At 47.2% G+C, this 21,562-nt stretch overlaps 2 protein-coding genes and 1 long non-coding RNA gene across 3 annotated transcripts; 2 read left to right on the top strand and 1 right to left on the bottom strand.

Annotated features, from left to right (window-relative positions):
* The first annotated feature begins 3,507 nt into the window (after nt 1-3,507).
* On the top strand, nt 3,508-19,381 carry LOC115249795 (uncharacterized). The gene is made up of 5 exons (XM_029835932.1): nt 3,508-3,843; nt 6,973-7,473; nt 7,622-7,741; nt 7,866-9,169; nt 19,196-19,381. The coding sequence occupies exons 1-4, from the start codon at nt 3,830-3,832 to the stop codon at nt 8,839-8,841; spliced, it is 1,611 nt and encodes a 536-aa protein (XP_029691792.1). The 5' UTR covers nt 3,508-3,829; the 3' UTR covers nt 8,842-9,169; nt 19,196-19,381.
* Nucleotides 13,535-19,239, top strand: LOC105419797 (uncharacterized). The gene is made up of 4 exons (XM_029835931.1): nt 13,535-13,869; nt 16,999-17,499; nt 17,648-17,767; nt 17,892-19,239. Exons 1-4 carry the CDS (start codon nt 13,856-13,858, stop codon nt 18,865-18,867), a joined length of 1,611 nt encoding a protein of 536 aa, XP_029691791.1. The 5' UTR covers nt 13,535-13,855; the 3' UTR covers nt 18,868-19,239.
* A 1,328-nt stretch (nt 19,382-20,709) lies between the features above and the next one.
* LOC115249797 (uncharacterized) lies at nt 20,710-21,212 on the bottom strand. The gene is made up of 3 exons (XR_003888430.1): nt 21,141-21,212; nt 20,967-21,063; nt 20,710-20,888 (listed from the first exon to the last, which is right to left on the bottom strand). It is a non-coding gene; the product is annotated as an uncharacterized lncRNA (long non-coding RNA).
* Nucleotides 21,213-21,562: the final 350 nt, after the last annotated feature.

Here is a 21,562-nt window from a genome sequence, read left to right as displayed (position 1 = left end):
CAACCAAGCTCAGCACCCAGATGTATCCTGTTGGTCAGGATTAGAGAAGTTTGTAAAGATGTCAGAAGACAATGAGTTATGAAATCCTGTTGGGACACCCATTCTGTTTGCACCAATAAAAGAGGTGAGCGAGCAGCAGACGAACAGAGTTGACAGAGGAAGCTTGAACTGCTGCTCAGCTCTCCCTTGCAGGGAACTCCTGTTGTTTGCGTGGTTACTCTGAGTCTGGTGAACGAACAGCGCGGGTGATCAAAACTTCACCCTCACAGTCTCCAGATCACTGGACGTTGATACTGGTCTCATTTCGCTAGACCAGGAAAAGGCTTTTGACCGGGTTGAACACCAGTTCCTCTGGAAGGTGATGGAGAGGTTCAAGTTCAGCCCTGGCTTTATAGCGATGATCCGCGTCCTGTACTGTGACATTACGAGTATGCTGAAGTTCAATGGCAGCCTGTGTGCTCCCTTCAGAGTGCGTAGAGGCGTCCGGCAGGGCTGTGCCCTCTCTGGAATGCTCTACGCTCTCTCCCTCGAACCCCTTCTCTCTAGGATCCGTGCAAACGTGGATGGCCTGTTTTTACCGTCCTTTTACAGAAAAATTGTTTTATCTGCCTACGCAGATGATCTAATAGTAATGGTGCGCAGCCAGAGGGACGTAGATGTTTTATCTAAAGTCTAAAGAGTTTTATTCAACCGCCTGTCCGCGGCCAGGGTCAACTGGCAGAAGAGTGAGGCCCTGGCCGTTGGCAGGTGGACAAATGGTCTGCCGGTCCTTCCCCAGGACCTCGCCTGGCGGAGGGACGGCCTAAAGTACCTCGGTGTTTTTATTGGAGATGAAGAAACTGAAAAGAAAAATTGGCTCGACACGTTGGAAAAGGCAGACGGAAAAATTCAAAAATGGAAATGGCTCCTCCCCCGCATGTCGTACAGAGGCAGAACTCTTGTCCTCAATAACCTGGTGGCCTCTGTGCTCTGGCACCGGCTCAGTTGCATGGAGCCACCCTCGGGGCTACTAGCACAACTGCAAACAAGAGTTCTGGCCTTCTTTTGGGATGGCATGCATTGGGTCCAGCAGGGGGTGTTGTACTTGCCCAGAGAGGAGGGAGGACAGGGCCTCATCCACCTGGCCAGCAGGACCGCCGCTTTTAGAATACAGTTTGTACAGAGGGTTTTAACAGGGCCAGCGGACCTAATGTGGAGAGATGTGGCCAGATGTGTCTTCAGACGGGTGAGTAACTTGGGGCTGGATGATGCTCTGTTTTTAACTGACTTTAAATTTGCAAAGTTAAATGGGCTACCTCCATTTTATCAGAGTGTTGTTAAGGCATGGGCCCTTTTTAAAGTTGAGAAAAGAACCAGCTCTGAATCTCTGTATTGGCTGCTAAGGGAACCCACGGTGCACGGAGCCAGGCTGGATGTCTCGGCCGAAGCCCCGCCGAGGCTGACGGCTGCACTGTGGCGGACCCGGACCCTACTCCTCCAGCACGTAGTGCAGGGCCAGACCTAATGGGCGCGGAGGCAGTGGGTTCCCTGTTAGGCATCCGCTCTACCCAGGCAGCTGAGGGGGTGCTTCGGCTATGGAGGAACAGACTCAGCACGAGAGAGAGGCGTATTCTTGAGGACTACGGCCAGGGGACCGAACCCGACAGCGAGGACCCCTTCCCGGAGATCAGGCTAGCTGCCCACCTCGGGAATCTAGACGGTCCTCTCCTCAGACCAGCAAAGACCTTCTCCCTGGTAGCAGTCGATAAGAAGACCCTATACAACGACTGTGTGAGGGTACTAAACAGGAGAGGACTGTCGAACAGGAGCACCAGCGTGTGGGCAGATCGACTGGGAGGGGATGGAGCCCGCCCCTGCTGGAGGGTCCTTTACAAGCCGCCCCTGAAGAAAAGGACCGGGGACCTCCAGTGGAGGATCCTACATGGGGCTGTCGCCTTGAATGCTCTCCTCTCCAGAATGAACGCTGCTGTGTCGGACCAGTGCCCGTTTTGTTCCGGGCGAGAGACTGTGTTCCACGCGTACAGTGAGTGTGAGAGGCTCACTGTACTTTTTAATGTCATGAAGGGTGTTTTTAATGGTTTTAAGGAAACCTTTTCTATTAGAACTTTTATTTTTGGCGGAGGTTACAACTCAAAAGCCGCTCGCAACAAGTGGCAACTCCTGAATTTTATCTGTGGTGAGGCAAAAATGGCAATTTACGTCTCCAGGAAGAACAAAATTTCAAAAACTGGGGATAGTGAGGCCGCCTCTGTATGGCGCTGTAATGTCCGGTGCAGGCTGACGTTGGAGTTTGGGTTTTATAAAATGATGAACGACCTCGGCAAATTCCAGGACATATGGTGTCACAGAAATGTTTTATGCACTGTGACAGAGGATCTTTTGCACTTTGCACACCCCCTGGTGGGATAAATTGTATTGTATTGTTGATTTCTTAATATTTATTTATCTATTTTTATTGTGGTTGGTGGTATCATTATTATTATAACTATTGTTATTGTTATTATGATTACTATTATTATTGTTATTATTATTACTATTATTATTATTATTATTATTATTATTATTGTTGTTGTTCTGTGGGTTTTCTAAACAGGGCGTTTTGTGGCCCTGTGTAAATTTGTGAATTAAAGTATTTTGTAAAAATCAAAATCAAAATCTCGTCTCCCTCTCCTCTCCTCTCCTCTCCTCTCCTCTCCTCTCCTCTCCTCTCCTCTCCTCTCCTCTCCTCTCCTCTCCTCTCCTCTCCTCTCCTCTCCTCTCCTCTCCTCTCCTCCTCTCCTCTCCTCTCCTCTCCTCTCCTCTCCTCTCCTCTCCTCTCCTCTCCTCTCCTCTCCTCTCCTCCTACATGAGCCTGGTCCTGCTCCAGGTTTCTTCCTGTTAAAGGGGAGTTTGTCCTGCCACTGTTGCTTGTTGGGGTCAGGCCCTGGGATTTTTGAAAGCGCCTTGAAACAATTTTAATTGTATAAGACGCTATACAAATAAAGATTGATTTGATTTGGGGAAAGAGGGACTGGTAAGGGGAGGAAAGGCATCTTTTGTGGTTAGGGATGAGCTGGGGGCTGGAGAGGAAATGGCTATGGAAAGCAGGGAGGGACACTAATCTCCTGGCCCTATTATGGTGCTTCAGTAAATGTGGATGAAGGAGGGGGTGAAAATACAGTGTTAGAAGGATTTGGTGGGTCTGCTGCACCCAGGGGCCACCAGTGAAGCAGTGCAGGCCCTACAGGTGTAGTGGGAGGTTCAGAGAGGTGCTTTTCAGTCAGAGTCAGCTGTAGAAGGAGGAGTTTAAACATCACATCACAACTGAAAACGAAAACTAATGACAAATATGAAAGTTTAACCTGGATTATTAAACTAAAATAAAACTTTTCTCACCATAGAGATCTTATCCGGGTGCTACAGATCCAGATGTGGCTGATGAAATCTTTCTAATGGGGGTGACTTTAGTCTCTTACCTGCAGTCACTGGAGACACGTGCTGACCGAGGGTCGCCAGAGGGGGCGCTAAAGAGCAAGTTTAAAAGATCCGGTTTGGAGATCCGTCAGTGGACAAAACATCACTGATGGAGACTATAAAAAGGAAGAAAAGGAAAAGACAAACGCCCAGCAGAAGCTCTCAAAGTCACGTGATGCAATAAAAGAGGAAAACATCTGAAGGTCAATTGTGTTGAAGCTGAGGCGTCACGCGAGAGAGTGAAAGAGAAAGTAAAAGTAAAAAGGCCTGTCCCTTGTAAACAGGCTGACAGGTAAACCTGATCGGTTTAGGATCGACCACTGATCCCATCTGATCGTCAGGTCTTCAGGGGATCTTCTGCCATCAGAGGAGGAACATGGAGTCCACCAGGTGAACTCTGCTCACACAGAACTCTCTGAAAGATTCTTTAAAAACGCAACCAAACCTCGCAGAAGCTTCCGTGAATCCACCAAAGCTGACTTTCATTTGCTCCGCGTTTCTTTTTTCGAATCAAAGAACTTGAAAAAGCTTTTGCGCACGTTGGGGAGCGATTTTATTCCGATTCAATCCCATTTGTTTTAACTGCATTTATACCAGAATACCTTTAAAAGGAAGCCGTTAAAGAGGGAGCAGTAACAAGACTAAAACCAGGAAGGCACGTATAACACCTGGATTGTTGTTGCAGCTTTATTATCGCAATGACAGATTGATGAAGTGTCATTAGATGAACGAGACAACAAACTTTTATAAAAGGCGTTCAAACCAAACAAGACGCGACTGTTCATGACAATCGCACAACTTTTATTTTAGATATTTCCTTCGTGTTTGAGACATATGCTGCTATGTTGGCCCAAACGTTAGGACCCCATTTTAAGGCTGAGGTTAGGACTGGGTTCATGTAGAGGTCAGGGGTCAGGGGTCACAGCTTAGATGTGATGGTTATGGTTCGGGTAGGGACCTGGCTAATGATTATGTCCATGAATGTCCTCACAAAGATCGAAGTACAAGTGTGTGTTGCTGCGGGTTTGACTCAAAATGAAACTGAAATTAGATTAGATTAGATTAGATTAGATTCAACTTTATTGTCATTACACATGTCACAAGTACAAGGCAACGAAATGCAGTTAGCATCTAACCAGAAGTGCTTAAGTAGCGAATAAAACTGTGATGGGTATATACAATATATACACACAATGATATATGTTTATGATATCAATCTATATGTTTGTATTTACAGAGTTCAGATATGTAAAGGATATATAAAAGTCATTGCAACCAAGATAAATATATAAACAGGCTGTAACTATGGTGCTGAATTTCCTACAGGATCAATAGAGGTTATTTATGCAGTTTTTAACTATGTGAATGTTTTAACTATACAATAATGATAAAATATGGTAAAAATGTGCAAAGTATGGAAAGCAGTGCAAATAACCGGATGTAAATAGTGCAAATAACAGATGTAAATAGTGCAAATAACAGATGTAAATAGTGCAAATAACAGATGTAAATAGTGCAAATAGAGTGAATGTACAATCAGTCAGTCCAGACGGGGTTATTGTGCCTGAAGGGAGGTAAAGTGAGAGGGGTCGGAGTTCAGCAGGGAGACAGCAGTGGGGAAGAAGCTGTTTCTGAACCTGCTGGTTTTTGTCCGGAGGCTCCTGTAGCGCCTCCCAGAGGGCATGAGGGTGAACAGTCCATGCGCTGGGTGACAGGAGTCTTTAGAGACCTTCTTGGCCCTCCTGTGACAGCGCCTCCTGTATATGTCCTCGATGGAAGGAAGAGAAGCTCCAGCTATTCGCTGGGCGGTCTTCACCACCTTCTGCAATGCCTTCCTGTCTGAGGCAGAGCAGTTCCCATACCAGACCATAACACAGCTGGTAAGGATGCTCTCGATGGTGCAGCGATAGAAGTTCACCAGGATGTCTGAAGAGAGGTGGTGTTTCTTCAGAGTCCTCAGGAAGAAGAGACGCTGGTGAGCCTTCTTCACCAAACTGGAGCAGTTAGTCGTCCAGGTGAGGTCCTGTGAGAGGTGGATCCCCAAGAATTTGAAGCTGGACACACGCTCCACCGCTGCTCCGTTGATGTGGATGGGTGGGTGGAGGTCCGTCTTCCTCCTGAAGTCCAGGACGAGTTCTTTAGTTTTATTGGTGTTGAGCAGCAGGTTGTTGTTGTGGCACCACGTAGCTAAGCGGTCCACCTCCTCCCTGTAAGCTGACTTATCGTTATCCTTGATGAGGCCAATCACCGTGGTGTCATCTGCGAACTTGATGATGGTGTTGGAACCATGTAGAGCTCTGCAGTCGTGGGTGAACAGGGAGTAGAGGAATGGGCTCATCACAGAGCCTTGTGGTACTCCGGTGTTTACAGTGAGGGTAGGGGAGCAGTGATGATCTAACTGCACACGTTGTGGTCTATTGGTCAGAAAGTCCAGTAACCAGTTGCAGATGGAGATGCTGATGCCCAGATCCCTGAGTTTGGTTATCAGCTTGGAGGGGATGACAGTGTTAAATGCTGAACTGAAGTCTATGAACAGCATTCGGGCGTATGTGTCTTTATTGTCCAGGTGTGAGAGGACAGAGTGCAGTGCTGTGGAGACTGCATCTTCTGTGCTCCTGTTCTTACGATAGGCAAACTGATGGGGGTCCAGGGTTGGGGGGAGACAGGATTTGAGTTGTGCCAAGACCAGCTGCTCTAAGCACTTTGTGTTAATAGGAGTGAGTGCTACTGGACGATAGTCATTGACACAAGCTGGGGTGGAATGTTTTGGTACTGGCACGATGGAGGTGGATTTGAAGCAGGTCGGCACAACTGCATGAGCCAGGGATAGATTGAATAAGTCCGTCAGGACCCCTGCTAACTCCGCAGCACAAGTTCTGAGCACGCGTCCAGGGATGCCATCGGGGCCCGCAGCTTTGCGTGGATTGATCCTGCTCAGTCCCGCTCTGACATCAGTGGTAGAGAAAGTTAAGGGTTGGTGGCCACAGTCAGCTCTACCTTGCTCGCTTGTTCTTGATTGTCCTTCTCAAACCGAGCATAGAAGTTGTTTAGCTCATTGAGGAAGGAGATGTCAGTTGAGGGGGAGAGGCATTGATGGGCTTGTAGTTGCTGATGACCTGAATGCCCTGCCACATAGATCGGGGGTTGGAGTTGGAGAAGTGCCCTTCTACCTTCAGCTTGTAGTCGTGTTTGGCTTTCTTAATACCCCGCTTCAGGTTAGCTCTGGCTGTGCTGTAGGTTTGTGCATCCCCCGATCGGAAGGCGATGTTACGGGCCTTCAGCAGGATTAAACGAGTCTCAAACAGGAAGTTTTCAGGATCTGGTGCTGAACCGAGTCAGTCAACATAAACGTTACTGATTGATCGTGTGATTTTAAAGCAGGCTGATCAAGAATTCACGTGTGATGTTTTAAATAAATTTGGAGTAGAGATGAATGCACTGAGAAGGTTTGACTGTTTGCTGTGTAGAACCGACCTCAACTGCTGGGTCGCCTTCAGAAATGCTGCTTTTGTCTTCCAGAAAAAATCTTCAGGCCGTCTTGGGTCGCTACGCCACAAATACGCTGAAACACATCAACACGGTGAAAAGCTTCTCTAACAGGATCTCCAGATGGATCCTGGGGAGGGGGATGGAGATAGAAATGATGTTGGACATCAAAGAAAGAGCCAAGAAGGAGAAGTTTGCAGCGCTGGAGGAGGAGCTGGCAGAGGTGCTGAAGGCCACTCTCAACGGCCTGATGGAACTTAATGATTTCCTGGATGGTTTGGAGAAGCTGGCCTTCACCTCCCTTCACATCTTCAGAGAGAACAACAACATGCTGCACCTTCCCCCTGGGATCAGCCTGGATTTGGTTCAGGACATCATCACTGCCGCTCAGCAAACCTGCCCTCTCCGGTTGATGTTCATGCTGGACACAGACGACTTCTTTGTTCCTCAACTGCAAAACTTGGAAGTGCTGTGCTTCCAGCTGAACAAATACATGATCATCAGCCAGCTGATGTGTGACAAGATGGAAAAAAGGTAAAATAAATAAATAAATAAAAATGTCAAAGTTGAAGCACCACAGAGTCTGAAACAGATCTCCTAACCCAGATGGAGAGATGGATCATATGCGGTGTGTCTCAGAGCATTAGCATGATGCTAACTTCATGGTGTTTCTGCGTCACAGCTCTTTCAGTGATTGGCGTCCACCAAGGAGCACAGAAACCAACGTAGAGCTGCCGGTGGATTTGTCTGAAGACCACATCCAGGAGATGCTGACTCACATCAAACAGCTACATTCTATCAGGTAAAACCTCAACAGGAAATCAGCTTAGAAGCACAGAAAAAGACACCGATTCAAAGTGAAAGCACAGTTCGCATTCACAGCTGTGCACGTTCACCCTGGCTGACTTTACTTTTCTCTTCGTCAGGTTGAACCAGAACTTCAGAATTGCGTTCATGTTTCAGGACGATCTGTCGTCGACCTTCCTCCAGGAGTTTGATGAGCGGAGAGACAGGATGTTGGAGTTTCTAGATAAACTGGATGAGAGCACTGGTCAGATGGATAGGATGCACAAGGGGGCCAGGATCTCCAGCATAGCAGGCAGCTCAGTGGGGGCAGTTGGTGGTGTGATGAGCATTGTGGGCTTGGCTTTGAGTCCTGTAACTGCAGGATTGTCTCTGGGTCTGACCATAGCTGGGATCAGCCTCGGAGTCACCAGTGGAGTCAACAGCATTGTCACCACCCTCACCGAGGTGGGTGTAAACAAGAGGGAAAAAAATAAAGCCAGCAAAACGCTTGAGGACTTCATGAAGGATGCAGGAGTTCTTTACGAGTGTCTGGAAAAAGTCGGCATGAAGGGAACGACTCTAGAAGAATTTGCTGAAGCGATAGCCAACGTGGCCGTAGAGCTGGATTCACTTGAGAAAACCGCTGATGTACTTAAGGAACTTGTTGATACAGTTTCTACTTTTAGAATGTTCAATTATGAAGAGTTGATCACAGGTGTTGGTCGGTTCGTGATGCAGGGAGCTAGAGGAGCAGGTAAATTGGTCTTAGATATCCCAGATATCGGCCAGGCAGCGGCCCGAGGAGCTGCAGGATTCGCCAGGGCAGCCAGAGCCGGCTTCATTGCACTCAACGCTCTGTTCGTCGGCATCGATGTTTTCTTCATCGTCAAAGACGGCCTCAGTTTAGCCAAAGGCAGCAAGTCCGAGCTGGTGAAGTTCTTTACAGCCAGAGCTGCACTGTGGCGCTCACAGATGACGTCATGGGAGAAGATCTACGAGAGCCAGAAAGAAGGTCAGGAGAGGATGAAGATACACCTGGCCGCCCTGGACACCCCATTTTATCCTGGCCGCCGTTCTGAGGAGGAGTCCAGATCCCTTTTAGATCCCAACCACTGAGGAGACCCAAACCCCAAGCAGGTTTTTAGCATCAATCATCAATCATCACCATCCAGATATCTTAAATCTTTTCTCTGTTAATTTGAGGTTCTGCAAGAGGAGCTGAATAATTCTCCTCCTGCAGCAGAATTCAGATGAGCCTTTATCACATTTAGTCCCTGTTACCTGTTACCGATGTCCACACCTGACTGTTCCTTTCTGTGTTGAGACCCTTCCTGGAGCTTCTTGCACGTCTGTGAGTCCAGTCGTTTTGCTGTTGTGAGGAGCCGTTGAGCTCTTTGTAACTTTTCTTCAGATCTATGAATTGTGATTAATCTATATGAGAAAGGTTTTACTGTCTGTCTATCAATATGCATTTTCCACGTTGTTTGTGTTTGCTCAACAATGGAATTTGAGAGGGATGAAAACGTCGACAGGCAAACCGGTCATGCATGCAGAACTGTTAAAAAAGTTATTGGCAGCAGTACAGCAGCCACGTAAAATAGCTGTATGTAAATGCACTGCACACACTAACAACACAGACGCAGTCTCACAAGGCAATGCCTTTGCTGACAGAGCCGCAAAGGCTGCAGCAAATAACAACACACTTCTTGATAATGATGAGGAAGAATCATTTAGCCTAGAACCTGCAGATAATGATATTCTAAAAGAAATGCAACAAAGTGCTCCAGAAAAGGAAAAGGCCACGTGGAAGAAGCGAGGAGCCAAACTGGATGATAAAGGACTGTTAACCATAGGAAACAAGCCAATCCTTCCCCGGAATATGCATAAATGGGCAGCATTAGTGAGCCATGGGCCATGCCATGTCTCAACAGGAGGGATGGTACAGATGGTTAATGAACATTATTACACTATAGGATTTCATACATACTCAAAAAAAAATTTGTTCACAATGTGCTATTTGTTAAAACACAGCCGTACACATGTTGAACAGCTGTTTCTAGGAAAATGACGTAATGCATTGAAATTTCATGAAAATGTAAAGATGTGATACTGATGATGAAAATCTAGACGCATTTAACGATAAACAGGAGGGAAATGTGACAAGAATTATTGTTATTGTTGTTATTAGTATTATCTTTAAATGCTATTGTATGTAGATTTTGAGTGTTTGACGAATGTTGATAAGAAAAGAAGAACATGAGGGTGTTTCGTAAAGGTGCTGAAGCTGCTGACAACCAAGCTCAGCACCCAGATGTATCCTGTTGGTCAGGATTAGAGAAGTTTGTAAAGATGTCAGAAGACAATGAGTTATGAAATCCTGTTGGGACACCCATTCTGTTTGCACCAATAAAAGAGGTGAGCGAGCAGCAGACGAACAGAGTTGACAGAGGAAGCTTGAACTGCTGCTCAGCTCTCCCTTGCAGGGAACTCCTGTTGTTTGCGTGGTTACTCTGAGTCTGGTGAACGAACAGCGCGGGTGATCAAAACTTCACCCTCACAGTCTCCAGATCACTGGACGTTGATACTGGTCTCATTTCGCTAGACCAGGAAAAGGCTTTTGACCGGGTTGAACACCAGTTCCTCTGGAAGGTGATGGAGAGGTTCAAGTTCAGCCCTGGCTTTATAGCGATGATCCGCGTCCTGTACTGTGACATTACGAGTATGCTGAAGTTCAATGGCAGCCTGTGTGCTCCCTTCAGAGTGCGTAGAGGCGTCCGGCAGGGCTGTGCCCTCTCTGGAATGCTCTACGCTCTCTCCCTCGAACCCCTTCTCTCTAGGATCCGTGCAAACGTGGATGGCCTGTTTTTACCGTCCTTTTACAGAAAAATTGTTTTATCTGCCTACGCAGATGATCTAATAGTAATGGTGCGCAGCCAGAGGGACGTAGATGTTTTATCTAAAGTCTAAAGAGTTTTATTCAACCGCCTGTCCGCGGCCAGGGTCAACTGGCAGAAGAGTGAGGCCCTGGCCGTTGGCAGGTGGACAAATGGTCTGCCGGTCCTTCCCCAGGACCTCGCCTGGCGGAGGGACGGCCTAAAGTACCTCGGTGTTTTTATTGGAGATGAAGAAACTGAAAAGAAAAATTGGCTCGACACGTTGGAAAAGGCAGACGGAAAAATTCAAAAATGGAAATGGCTCCTCCCCCGCATGTCGTACAGAGGCAGAACTCTTGTCCTCAATAACCTGGTGGCCTCTGTGCTCTGGCACCGGCTCAGTTGCATGGAGCCACCCTCGGGGCTACTAGCACAACTGCAAACAAGAGTTCTGGCCTTCTTTTGGGATGGCATGCATTGGGTCCAGCAGGGGGTGTTGTACTTGCCCAGAGAGGAGGGAGGACAGGGCCTCATCCACCTGGCCAGCAGGACCGCCGCTTTTAGAATACAGTTTGTACAGAGGGTTTTAACAGGGCCAGCGGACCTAATGTGGAGAGATGTGGCCAGATGTGTCTTCAGACGGGTGAGTAACTTGGGGCTGGATGATGCTCTGTTTTTAACTGACTTTAAATTTGCAAAGTTAAATGGGCTACCTCCATTTTATCAGAGTGTTGTTAAGGCATGGGCCCTTTTTAAAGTTGAGAAAAGAACCAGCTCTGAATCTCTGTATTGGCTGCTAAGGGAACCCACGGTGCACGGAGCCAGGCTGGATGTCTCGGCCGAAGCCCCGCCGAGGCTGACGGCTGCACTGTGGCGGACCCGGACCCTACTCCTCCAGCACGTAGTGCAGGGCCAGACCTAATGGGCGCGGAGGCAGTGGGTTCCCTGTTAGGCATCCGCTCTACCCAGGCAGCTGAGGGGGTGCTTCGGCTATGGAGGAACAGACTCAGCACGAGAGAGAGGCGTATTCTTGAGGACTACGGCCAGGGGACCGAACCCGACAGCGAGGACCCCTTCCCGGAGATCAGGCTAGCTGCCCACCTCGGGAATCTAGACGGTCCTCTCCTCAGACCAGCAAAGACCTTCTCCCTGGTAGCAGTCGATAAGAAGACCCTATACAACGACTGTGTGAGGGTACTAAACAGGAGAGGACTGTCGAACAGGAGCACCAGCGTGTGGGCAGATCGACTGGGAGGGGATGGAGCCCGCCCCTGCTGGAGGGTCCTTTACAAGCCGCCCCTGAAGAAAAGGACCGGGGACCTCCAGTGGAGGATCCTACATGGGGCTGTCGCCTTGAATGCTCTCCTCTCCAGAATGAACGCTGCTGTGTCGGACCAGTGCCCGTTTTGTTCCGGGCGAGAGACTGTGTTCCACGCGTACAGTGAGTGTGAGAGGCTCACTGTACTTTTTAATGTCATGAAGGGTGTTTTTAATGGTTTTAAGGAAACCTTTTCTATTAGAACTTTTATTTTTGGCGGAGGTTACAACTCAAAAGCCGCTCGCAACAAGTGGCAACTCCTGAATTTTATCTGTGGTGAGGCAAAAATGGCAATTTACGTCTCCAGGAAGAACAAAATTTCAAAAACTGGGGATAGTGAGGCCGCCTCTGTATGGCGCTGTAATGTCCGGTGCAGGCTGACGTTGGAGTTTGGGTTTTATAAAATGATGAACGACCTCGGCAAATTCCAGGACATATGGTGTCACAGAAATGTTTTATGCACTGTGACAGAGGATCTTTTGCACTTTGCACACCCCCTGGTGGGATAAATTGTATTGTATTGTTGATTTCTTAATATTTATTTATCTATTTTTATTGTGGTTGGTGGTATCATTATTATTATAACTATTGTTATTGTTATTATGATTACTATTATTATTGTTATTATTATTACTATTATTATTATTATTATTATTATTATTATTATTGTTGTTGTTCTGTGGGTTTTCTAAACAGGGCGTTTTGTGGCCCTGTGTAAATTTGTGAATTAAAGTATTTTGTAAAAATCAAAATCAAAATCTCGTCTCCCTCTCCTCTCCTCTCCTCTCCTCTCCTCTCCTCTCCTCTCCTCTCCTCTCCTCTCCTCTCCTCTCCTCTCCTCTCCTCTCCTCTCCTCTCCTCTCCTCTCCTCTCCTCTCCTCTCCTCTCCTCTCCTCTCCTCTCCTCTCCTCTCCTCTCCTCTCCTCTCCTCTCCTCTCCTCTCCTCTCCTCCTACATGAGCCTGGTCCTGCTCCAGGTTTCTTCCTGTTAAAGGGGAGTTTGTCCTGCCACTGTTGCTTGTTGGGGTCAGGCCCTGGGATTTTTGAAAGCGCCTTGAAACAATTTTAATTGTATAAGACGCTATACAAATAAAGATTGATTTGATTTGGGGAAAGAGGGACTGGTAAGGGGAGGAAAGGCATCTTTTGTGGTTAGGGATGAGCTGGGGGCTGGAGAGGAAATGGCTATGGAAAGCAGGGAGGGACACTAATCTCCTGGCCCTATTATGGTGCTTCAGTAAATGTGGATGAAGGAGGGGGTGAAAATACAGTGTTAGAAGGATTTGGTGGGTCTGCTGCACCCAGGGGCCACCAGTGAAGCAGTGCAGGCCCTACAGGTGTAGTGGGAGGTTCAGAGAGGTGCTTTTCAGTCAGAGTCAGCTGTAGAAGGAGGAGTTTAAACATCACATCACAACTGAAAACGAAAACTAATGACAAATATGAAAGTTTAACCTGGATTATTAAACTAAAATAAAACTTTTCTCACCATAGAGATCTTATCCGGGTGCTACAGATCCAGATGTGGCTGATGAAATCTTTCTAATGGGGGTGACTTTAGTCTCTTACCTGCAGTCACTGGAGACACGTGCTGACCGAGGGTCGCCAGAGGGGGCGCTAAAGAGCAAGTTTAAAAGATCCGGTTTGGAGATCCGTCAGTGGACAAAACATCACTGATGGAGACTATAAAAAGGAAGAAAAGGAAAAGACAAACGCCCAGCAGAAGCTCTCAAAGTCACGTGATGCAATAAAAGAGGAAAACATCTGAAGGTCAATTGTGTTGAAGCTGAGGCGTCACGCGAGAGAGTGAAAGAGAAAGTAAAAGTAAAAAGGCCTGTCCCTTGTAAACAGGCTGACAGGTAAACCTGATCGGTTTAGGATCGACCACTGATCCCATCTGATCGTCAGGTCTTCAGGGGATCTTCTGCCATCAGAGGAGGAACATGGAGTCCACCAGGTGAACTCTGCTCACACAGAACTCTCTGAAAGATTCTTTAAAAACGCAACCAAACCTCGCAGAAGCTTCCGTGAATCCACCAAAGCTGACTTTCATTTGCTCCGCGTTTCTTTTTTCGAATCAAAGAACTTGAAAAAGCTTTTGCGCACGTTGGGGAGCGATTTTATTCCGATTCAATCCCATTTGTTTTAACTGCATTTATACCAGAATACCTTTAAAAGGAAGCCGTTAAAGAGGGAGCAGTAACAAGACTAAAACCAGGAAGGCACGTATAACACCTGGATTGTTGTTGCAGCTTTATTATCGCAATGACAGATTGATGAAGTGTCATTAGATGAACGAGACAACAAACTTTTATAAAAGGCGTTCAAACCAAACAAGACGCGACTGTTCATGACAATCGCACAACTTTTATTTTAGATATTTCCTTCGTGTTTGAGACATATGCTGCTATGTTGGCCCAAACGTTAGGACCCCATTTTAAGGCTGAGGTTAGGACTGGGTTCATGTAGAGGTCAGGGGTCAGGGGTCACAGCTTAGATGTGATGGTTATGGTTCGGGTAGGGACCTGGCTAATGATTATGTCCATGAATGTCCTCACAAAGATCGAAGTACAAGTGTGTGTTGCTGCGGGTTTGACTCAAAATGAAACTGAAATTAGATTAGATTAGATTAGATTAGATTCAACTTTATTGTCATTACACATGTCACAAGTACAAGGCAACGAAATGCAGTTAGCATCTAACCAGAAGTGCTTAAGTAGCGAATAAAACTGTGATGGGTATATACAATATATACACACAATGATATATGTTTATGATATCAATCTATATGTTTGTATTTACAGAGTTCAGATATGTAAAGGATATATAAAAGTCATTGCAACCAAGATAAATATATAAACAGGCTGTAACTATGGTGCTGAATTTCCTACAGGATCAATAGAGGTTATTTATGCAGTTTTTAACTATGTGAATGTTTTAACTATACAATAATGATAAAATATGGTAAAAATGTGCAAAGTATGGAAAGCAGTGCAAATAACCGGATGTAAATAGTGCAAATAACAGATGTAAATAGTGCAAATAACAGATGTAAATAGTGCAAATAACAGATGTAAATAGTGCAAATAGAGTGAATGTACAATCAGTCAGTCCAGACGGGGTTATTGTGCCTGAAGGGAGGTAAAGTGAGAGGGGTCGGAGTTCAGCAGGGAGACAGCAGTGGGGAAGAAGCTGTTTCTGAACCTGCTGGTTTTTGTCCGGAGGCTCCTGTAGCGCCTCCCAGAGGGCATGAGGGTGAACAGTCCATGCGCTGGGTGACAGGAGTCTTTAGAGACCTTCTTGGCCCTCCTGTGACAGCGCCTCCTGTATATGTCCTCGATGGAAGGAAGAGAAGCTCCAGCTATTCGCTGGGCGGTCTTCACCACCTTCTGCAATGCCTTCCTGTCTGAGGCAGAGCAGTTCCCATACCAGACCATAACACAGCTGGTAAGGATGCTCTCGATGGTGCAGCGATAGAAGTTCACCAGGATGTCTGAAGAGAGGTGGTGTTTCTTCAGAGTCCTCAGGAAGAAGAGACGCTGGTGAGCCTTCTTCACCAAACTGGAGCAGTTAGTCGTCCAGGTGAGGTCCTGTGAGAGGTGGATCCCCAAGAATTTGAAGCTGGACACACGCTCCACCGCTGCTCCGTTGATGTGGATGGGTGGGTGGAGGTCCGTCTTCCTCCTGAAGTCCAGGACGAGTTCTTTAGTTTTATTGGTGTTGAGCAGCAGGTTGTTGTTGTGGCACCACGTAGCTAAGCGGTCCACCTCCTCCCTGTAAGCTGACTTATCGTTATCCTTGATGAGGCCAATCACCGTGGTGTCATCTGCGAACTTGATGATGGTGTTGGAACCATGTAGAGCTCTGCAGTCGTGGGTGAACAGGGAGTAGAGGAATGGGCTCATCACAGAGCCTTGTGGTACTCCGGTGTTTACAGTGAGGGTAGGGGAGCAGTGATGATCTAACTGCACACGTTGTGGTCTATTGGTCAGAAAGTCCAGTAACCAGTTGCAGATGGAGATGCTGATGCCCAGATCCCTGAGTTTGGTTATCAGCTTGGAGGGGATGACAGTGTTAAATGCTGAACTGAAGTCTATGAACAGCATTCGGGCGTATGTGTCTTTATTGTCCAGGTGTGAGAGGACAGAGTGCAGTGCTGTGGAGACTGCATCTTCTGTGCTCCTGTTCTTACGATAGGCAAACTGATGGGGGTCCAGGGTTGGGGGGAGACAGGATTTGAGTTGTGCCAAGACCAGCTGCTCTAAGCACTTTGTGTTAATAGGAGTGAGTGCTACTGGACGATAGTCATTGACACAAGCTGGGGTGGAATGTTTTGGTACTGGCACGATGGAGGTGGATTTGAAGCAGGTCGGCACAACTGCATGAGCCAGGGATAGATTGAATAAGTCCGTCAGGACCCCTGCTAACTCCGCAGCACAAGTTCTGAGCACGCGTCCAGGGATGCCATCGGGGCCCGCAGCTTTGCGTGGATTGATCCTGCTCAGTCCCGCTCTGACATCAGTGGTAGAGAAAGTTAAGGGTTGGTGGCCACAGTCAGCTCTACCTTGCTCGCTTGTTCTTGATTGTCCTTCTCAAACCGAGCATAGAAGTTGTTTAGCTCATTGAGGAAGGAGATGTCAGTTGAGGGGGAGAGGCATTGATGGGCTTGTAGTTGCTGATGACCTGAATGCCCTGCCACATAGATCGGGGGTTGGAGTTGGAGAAGTGCCCTTCTACCTTCAGCTTGTAGTCGTGTTTGGCTTTCTTAATACCCCGCTTCAGGTTAGCTCTGGCTGTGCTGTAGGTTTGTGCATCCCCCGATCGGAAGGCGATGTTACGGGCCTTCAGCAGGATTAAACGAGTCTCAAACAGGAAGTTTTCAGGATCTGGTGCTGAACCGAGTCAGTCAACATAAACGTTACTGATTGATCGTGTGATTTTAAAGCAGGCTGATCAAGAATTCACGTGTGATGTTTTAAATAAATTTGGAGTAGAGATGAATGCACTGAGAAGGTTTGACTGTTTGCTGTGTAGAACCGACCTCAACTGCTGGGTCGCCTTCAGAAATGCTGCTTTTGTCTTCCAGAAAAAATCTTCAGGCCGTCTTGGGTCGCTACGCCACAAATACGCTGAAACACATCAACACGGTGAAAAGCTTCTCTAACAGGATCTCCAGATGGATCCTGGGGAGGGGGATGGAGATAGAAATGATGTTGGACATCAAAGAAAGAGCCAAGAAGGAGAAGTTTGCAGCGCTGGAGGAGGAGCTGGCAGAGGTGCTGAAGGCCACTCTCAACGGCCTGATGGAACTTAATGATTTCCTGGATGGTTTGGAGAAGCTGGCCTTCACCTCCCTTCACATCTTCAGAGAGAACAACAACATGCTGCACCTTCCCCCTGGGATCAGCCTGGATTTGGTTCAGGACATCATCACTGCCGCTCAGCAAACCTGCCCTCTCCGGTTGATGTTCATGCTGGACACAGACGACTTCTTTGTTCCTCAACTGCAAAACTTGGAAGTGCTGTGCTTCCAGCTGAACAAATACATGATCATCAGCCAGCTGATGTGTGACAAGATGGAAAAAAGGTAAAATAAATAAATAAATAAAAATGTCAAAGTTGAAGCACCACAGAGTCTGAAACAGATCTCCTAACCCAGATGGAGAGATGGATCATATGCGGTGTGTCTCAGAGCATTAGCATGATGCTAACTTCATGGTGTTTCTGCGTCACAGCTCTTTCAGTGATTGGCGTCCACCAAGGAGCACAGAAACCAACGTAGAGCTGCCGGTGGATTTGTCTGAAGACCACATCCAGGAGATGCTGACTCACATCAAACAGCTACATTCTATCAGGTAAAACCTCAACAGGAAATCAGCTTAGAAGCACAGAAAAAGACACCGATTCAAAGTGAAAGCACAGTTCGCATTCACAGCTGTGCACGTTCACCCTGGCTGACTTTACTTTTCTCTTCGTCAGGTTGAACCAGAACTTCAGAATTGCGTTCATGTTTCAGGACGATCTGTCGTCGACCTTCCTCCAGGAGTTTGATGAGCGGAGAGACAGGATGTTGGAGTTTCTAGATAAACTGGATGAGAGCACTGGTCAGATGGATAGGATGCACAAGGGGGCCAGGATCTCCAGCATAGCAGGCAGCTCAGTGGGGGCAGTTGGTGGTGTGATGAGCATTGTGGGCTTGGCTTTGAGTCCTGTAACTGCAGGATTGTCTCTGGGTCTGACCATAGCTGGGATCAGCCTCGGAGTCACCAGTGGAGTCAACAGCATTGTCACCACCCTCACCGAGGTGGGTGTAAACAAGAGGGAAAAAAATAAAGCCAGCAAAACGCTTGAGGACTTCATGAAGGATGCAGGAGTTCTTTACGAGTGTCTGGAAAAAGTCGGCATGAAGGGAACGACTCTAGAAGAATTTGCTGAAGCGATAGCCAACGTGGCCGTAGAGCTGGATTCACTTGAGAAAACCGCTGATGTACTTAAGGAACTTGTTGATACAGTTTCTACTTTTAGAATGTTCAATTATGAAGAGTTGATCACAGGTGTTGGTCGGTTCGTGATGCAGGGAGCTAGAGGAGCAGGTAAATTGGTCTTAGATATCCCAGATATCGGCCAGGCAGCGGCCCGAGGAGCTGCAGGATTCGCCAGGGCAGCCAGAGCCGGCTTCATTGCACTCAACGCTCTGTTCGTCGGCATCGATGTTTTCTTCATCGTCAAAGACGGCCTCAGTTTAGCCAAAGGCAGCAAGTCCGAGCTGGTGAAGTTCTTTACAGCCAGAGCTGCACTGTGGCGCTCACAGATGACGTCATGGGAGAAGATCTACGAGAGCCAGAAAGAAGGTCAGGAGAGGATGAAGATACACCTGGCCGCCCTGGACACCCCATTTTATCCTGGCCGCCGTTCTGAGGAGGAGTCCAGATCCCTTTTAGATCCCAACCACTGAGGAGACCCAAACCCCAAGCAGGTTTTTAGCATCAATCATCAATCATCACCATCCAGATATCTTAAATCTTTTCTCTGTTAATTTGAGGTTCTGCAAGAGGAGCTGAATAATTCTCCTCCTGCAGCAGAATTCAGATGAGCCTTTATCACATTTAGTCCCTGTTACCTGTTACCGATGTCCACACCTGACTGTTCCTTTCTGTGTTGAGACCCTTCCTGGAGCTTCTTGCACGTCTGTGAGTCCAGTCGTTTTGCTGTTGTGAGGAGCCGTTGAGCTCTTTGTAACTTTTCTTCAGATCTATGAATTGTGATTAATCTATATGAGAAAGGTTTTACTGTCTGTCTATCTTCCAAATAAATCTGAAATATTCCATCTTTTGTTTGATAGTTTGTCATTTAGAGACCCTTCTGTCCTCAGTACAGTCAGGGACACAATGAAGCCACCATGGAGCTGAGACCAACGTGAATAAACTACCAGCTTACAGTCCTAAACTACCTGTTTCAACTACCAGCAGAGCTGTGGAGAGTGAGAGAAGAGGGATGTAAACAGTAGAGATGGAGGGAGCAGAACAAACATTGAAGCCCCATCAGTGGTGGGGTGATGTGGACCCGCTTTGGTTGCTTGAAGACCAGACGAACCACCACATTCTAGACCAACCAAATCAGCTTCACCACATGTTCCTGGTAGAAGTCCCACGCAGTCGTCAGCGTGTGAGATCACCATGGTCGTAGCAGCAGCTGGGGTGCATGTGGGCTTAGGCATGGCCAGATTTGTCTGATGTTGAATGAGGCTACATGATCAGAAAAGGTCAGCTGATCATCAAGCGTGACTCCAAGATTCCAACATCCTTGGAAGGAGCAAGAGACAAGGTGTCATTGTTGATGTCAGTGTTGTAATGGATGGATCGGTTGACCAGGAAAACCAGGAGCTCACTTTTAGCAAGGTCAAAGGCTGGAGGTGGTTGAGATTTTGTCTGAGACCGAAGGGTCTCCCGGGGGTAACGACAAGTACAGCTAGGTGTCGTCTGCATAGCTGTGATATAAAAAATAAATAAATCATGATTTGCCCAGCGAGTTTGCGTATTCGGCAAAGAGCAGCGGCCCCAGTACCGATCCTTGGGGGACCCCAGTGAGCAGGTGAGGAGCCGTCGGCTGACCTGAAACATGCAACATGAGAACCAAAGACTGAGCAGATGTTGGGGCCTTTGGAGTGTCTCTGCCAGACAATTGGGCCGTTTCCATGGAGGGGCCACCCTTGGGTCAAGGAGGTCGTCTCTGGACAGGAACTGATCTGCTTCAGAACCGCCCTCTTGATGTACTTTGACAGGAACGGGAGACCCAGTTTTCCACTTGGGTCGGACTGAGGTGTCACCCGAGCCTCTTTCAACGTGGATGTAAAGATGCTGGAGGACGAGGAAGAGCTGGTGGTGCGAGTGATCGCCGGGGTGATCCGTTCTGTCGGAGGGTGGTTGGGACGGGGACCAGTGGACACCTCACTCTCCGAGGAGCCGCCTCAGGCGTCGCCCAGCTCCACGACCTCCCGTCCTCTTACCTGATGTCTCGGTTATACGATGAATAAATTAATTTCACAATCTAAACGTCCTTTTCTTTGATTTTAAAGGTTCCCAGAACAGTTGAGCATCATCGCGATCGACCAGATACGACAGGATTCTCCTGAGCTGTTCGTGCTGGAAAATATTGGAATCTTGTGAATAAAAACTAATAAAAGTCAGTCGGAAAAATACTAAATATTATGTTTAAAGAAAAATGAATCATTTTAATGTTTGCAGTTGATTTTTAGATAAAAAAAAAAAAAAGTAAATAAGAGTTGAAACTAAAAATCTCAGGTGGCCAATTCAGGTTTTATTCAAGGTGGAAAGGAATCATCTGGAGTTTGATGATGGTTCACGTTTGCAGAATTAAAATAAACCTCAGATGAGTTTGAACTCGGTTTGATGCTGCAAAATCCGGTGACGATGATGATGAAGGCTGCTGGTCACTGAGTCCTTCAATTGTCCTCGTCTGAAATGAAAAACATTCCGCTTTTGTGACGCGTTCAAAATGTCATTTTTGTCCATTTAAAATGTTCAGCGTTCTCACCTTCCTCCTCCTCCTCCTCTTCGTCTTCATCCTCCTCCTCCTCTTCTTCATCAGAACTGAAGGTCCCATCGGGCAGGCTGTACACCCGGATCACTTGCTGCAGGACGCAGAATGAAGCCGTTAGCTCCCAGTGCGCCCCCTGCTGGCAGCTTCTCAGGTCGGGCAGGGCCTCACCTTGTTGGGGTTATTCAGGATCAGGTACTTGCCCTCGTCCAGCTTGCGGCAGATGTCGATGACACAGTGGAGGATTGTGACAAGAATTATTGTTATTGTTGTTATTAGTATTATCTTTAAATACTATTGTATGTAGATTTTGAGTGTTTGAGGAATGTTGATAAGAAAAGAAGAACATGAGAGTGTTTCGTAAAGGTGCTGAAGCTGCTTACAACCAAGCCCAGCACCCAGATGTATCCTGTTGGTCAAGATTAGAGAAGTTTGTTAAGATGGGAGAAGACGTCAGAAGACAATGAGTTATGAAATCCTGTTTGGACACCCATTCTGTTCTGCACCAATAAAAGAGGTGAGCGAGCAGCAGACGAACAGAGTTGACAGAGGAAGCTTGAACTGCTGCTCAGCTCTCCCTTGCAGGGAACTCC

This window comes from Takifugu rubripes, chromosome 5 (assembly GCF_901000725.2).
Source record: "Takifugu rubripes chromosome 5, fTakRub1.2, whole genome shotgun sequence".
In the NCBI taxonomy this organism is placed as follows: domain Eukaryota; kingdom Metazoa; phylum Chordata; class Actinopteri; order Tetraodontiformes; family Tetraodontidae; genus Takifugu; species Takifugu rubripes.
The sequence above is the reverse complement of the archived record's forward strand: the minus strand, read 5'-3'. Positions and strand labels throughout refer to the sequence as shown.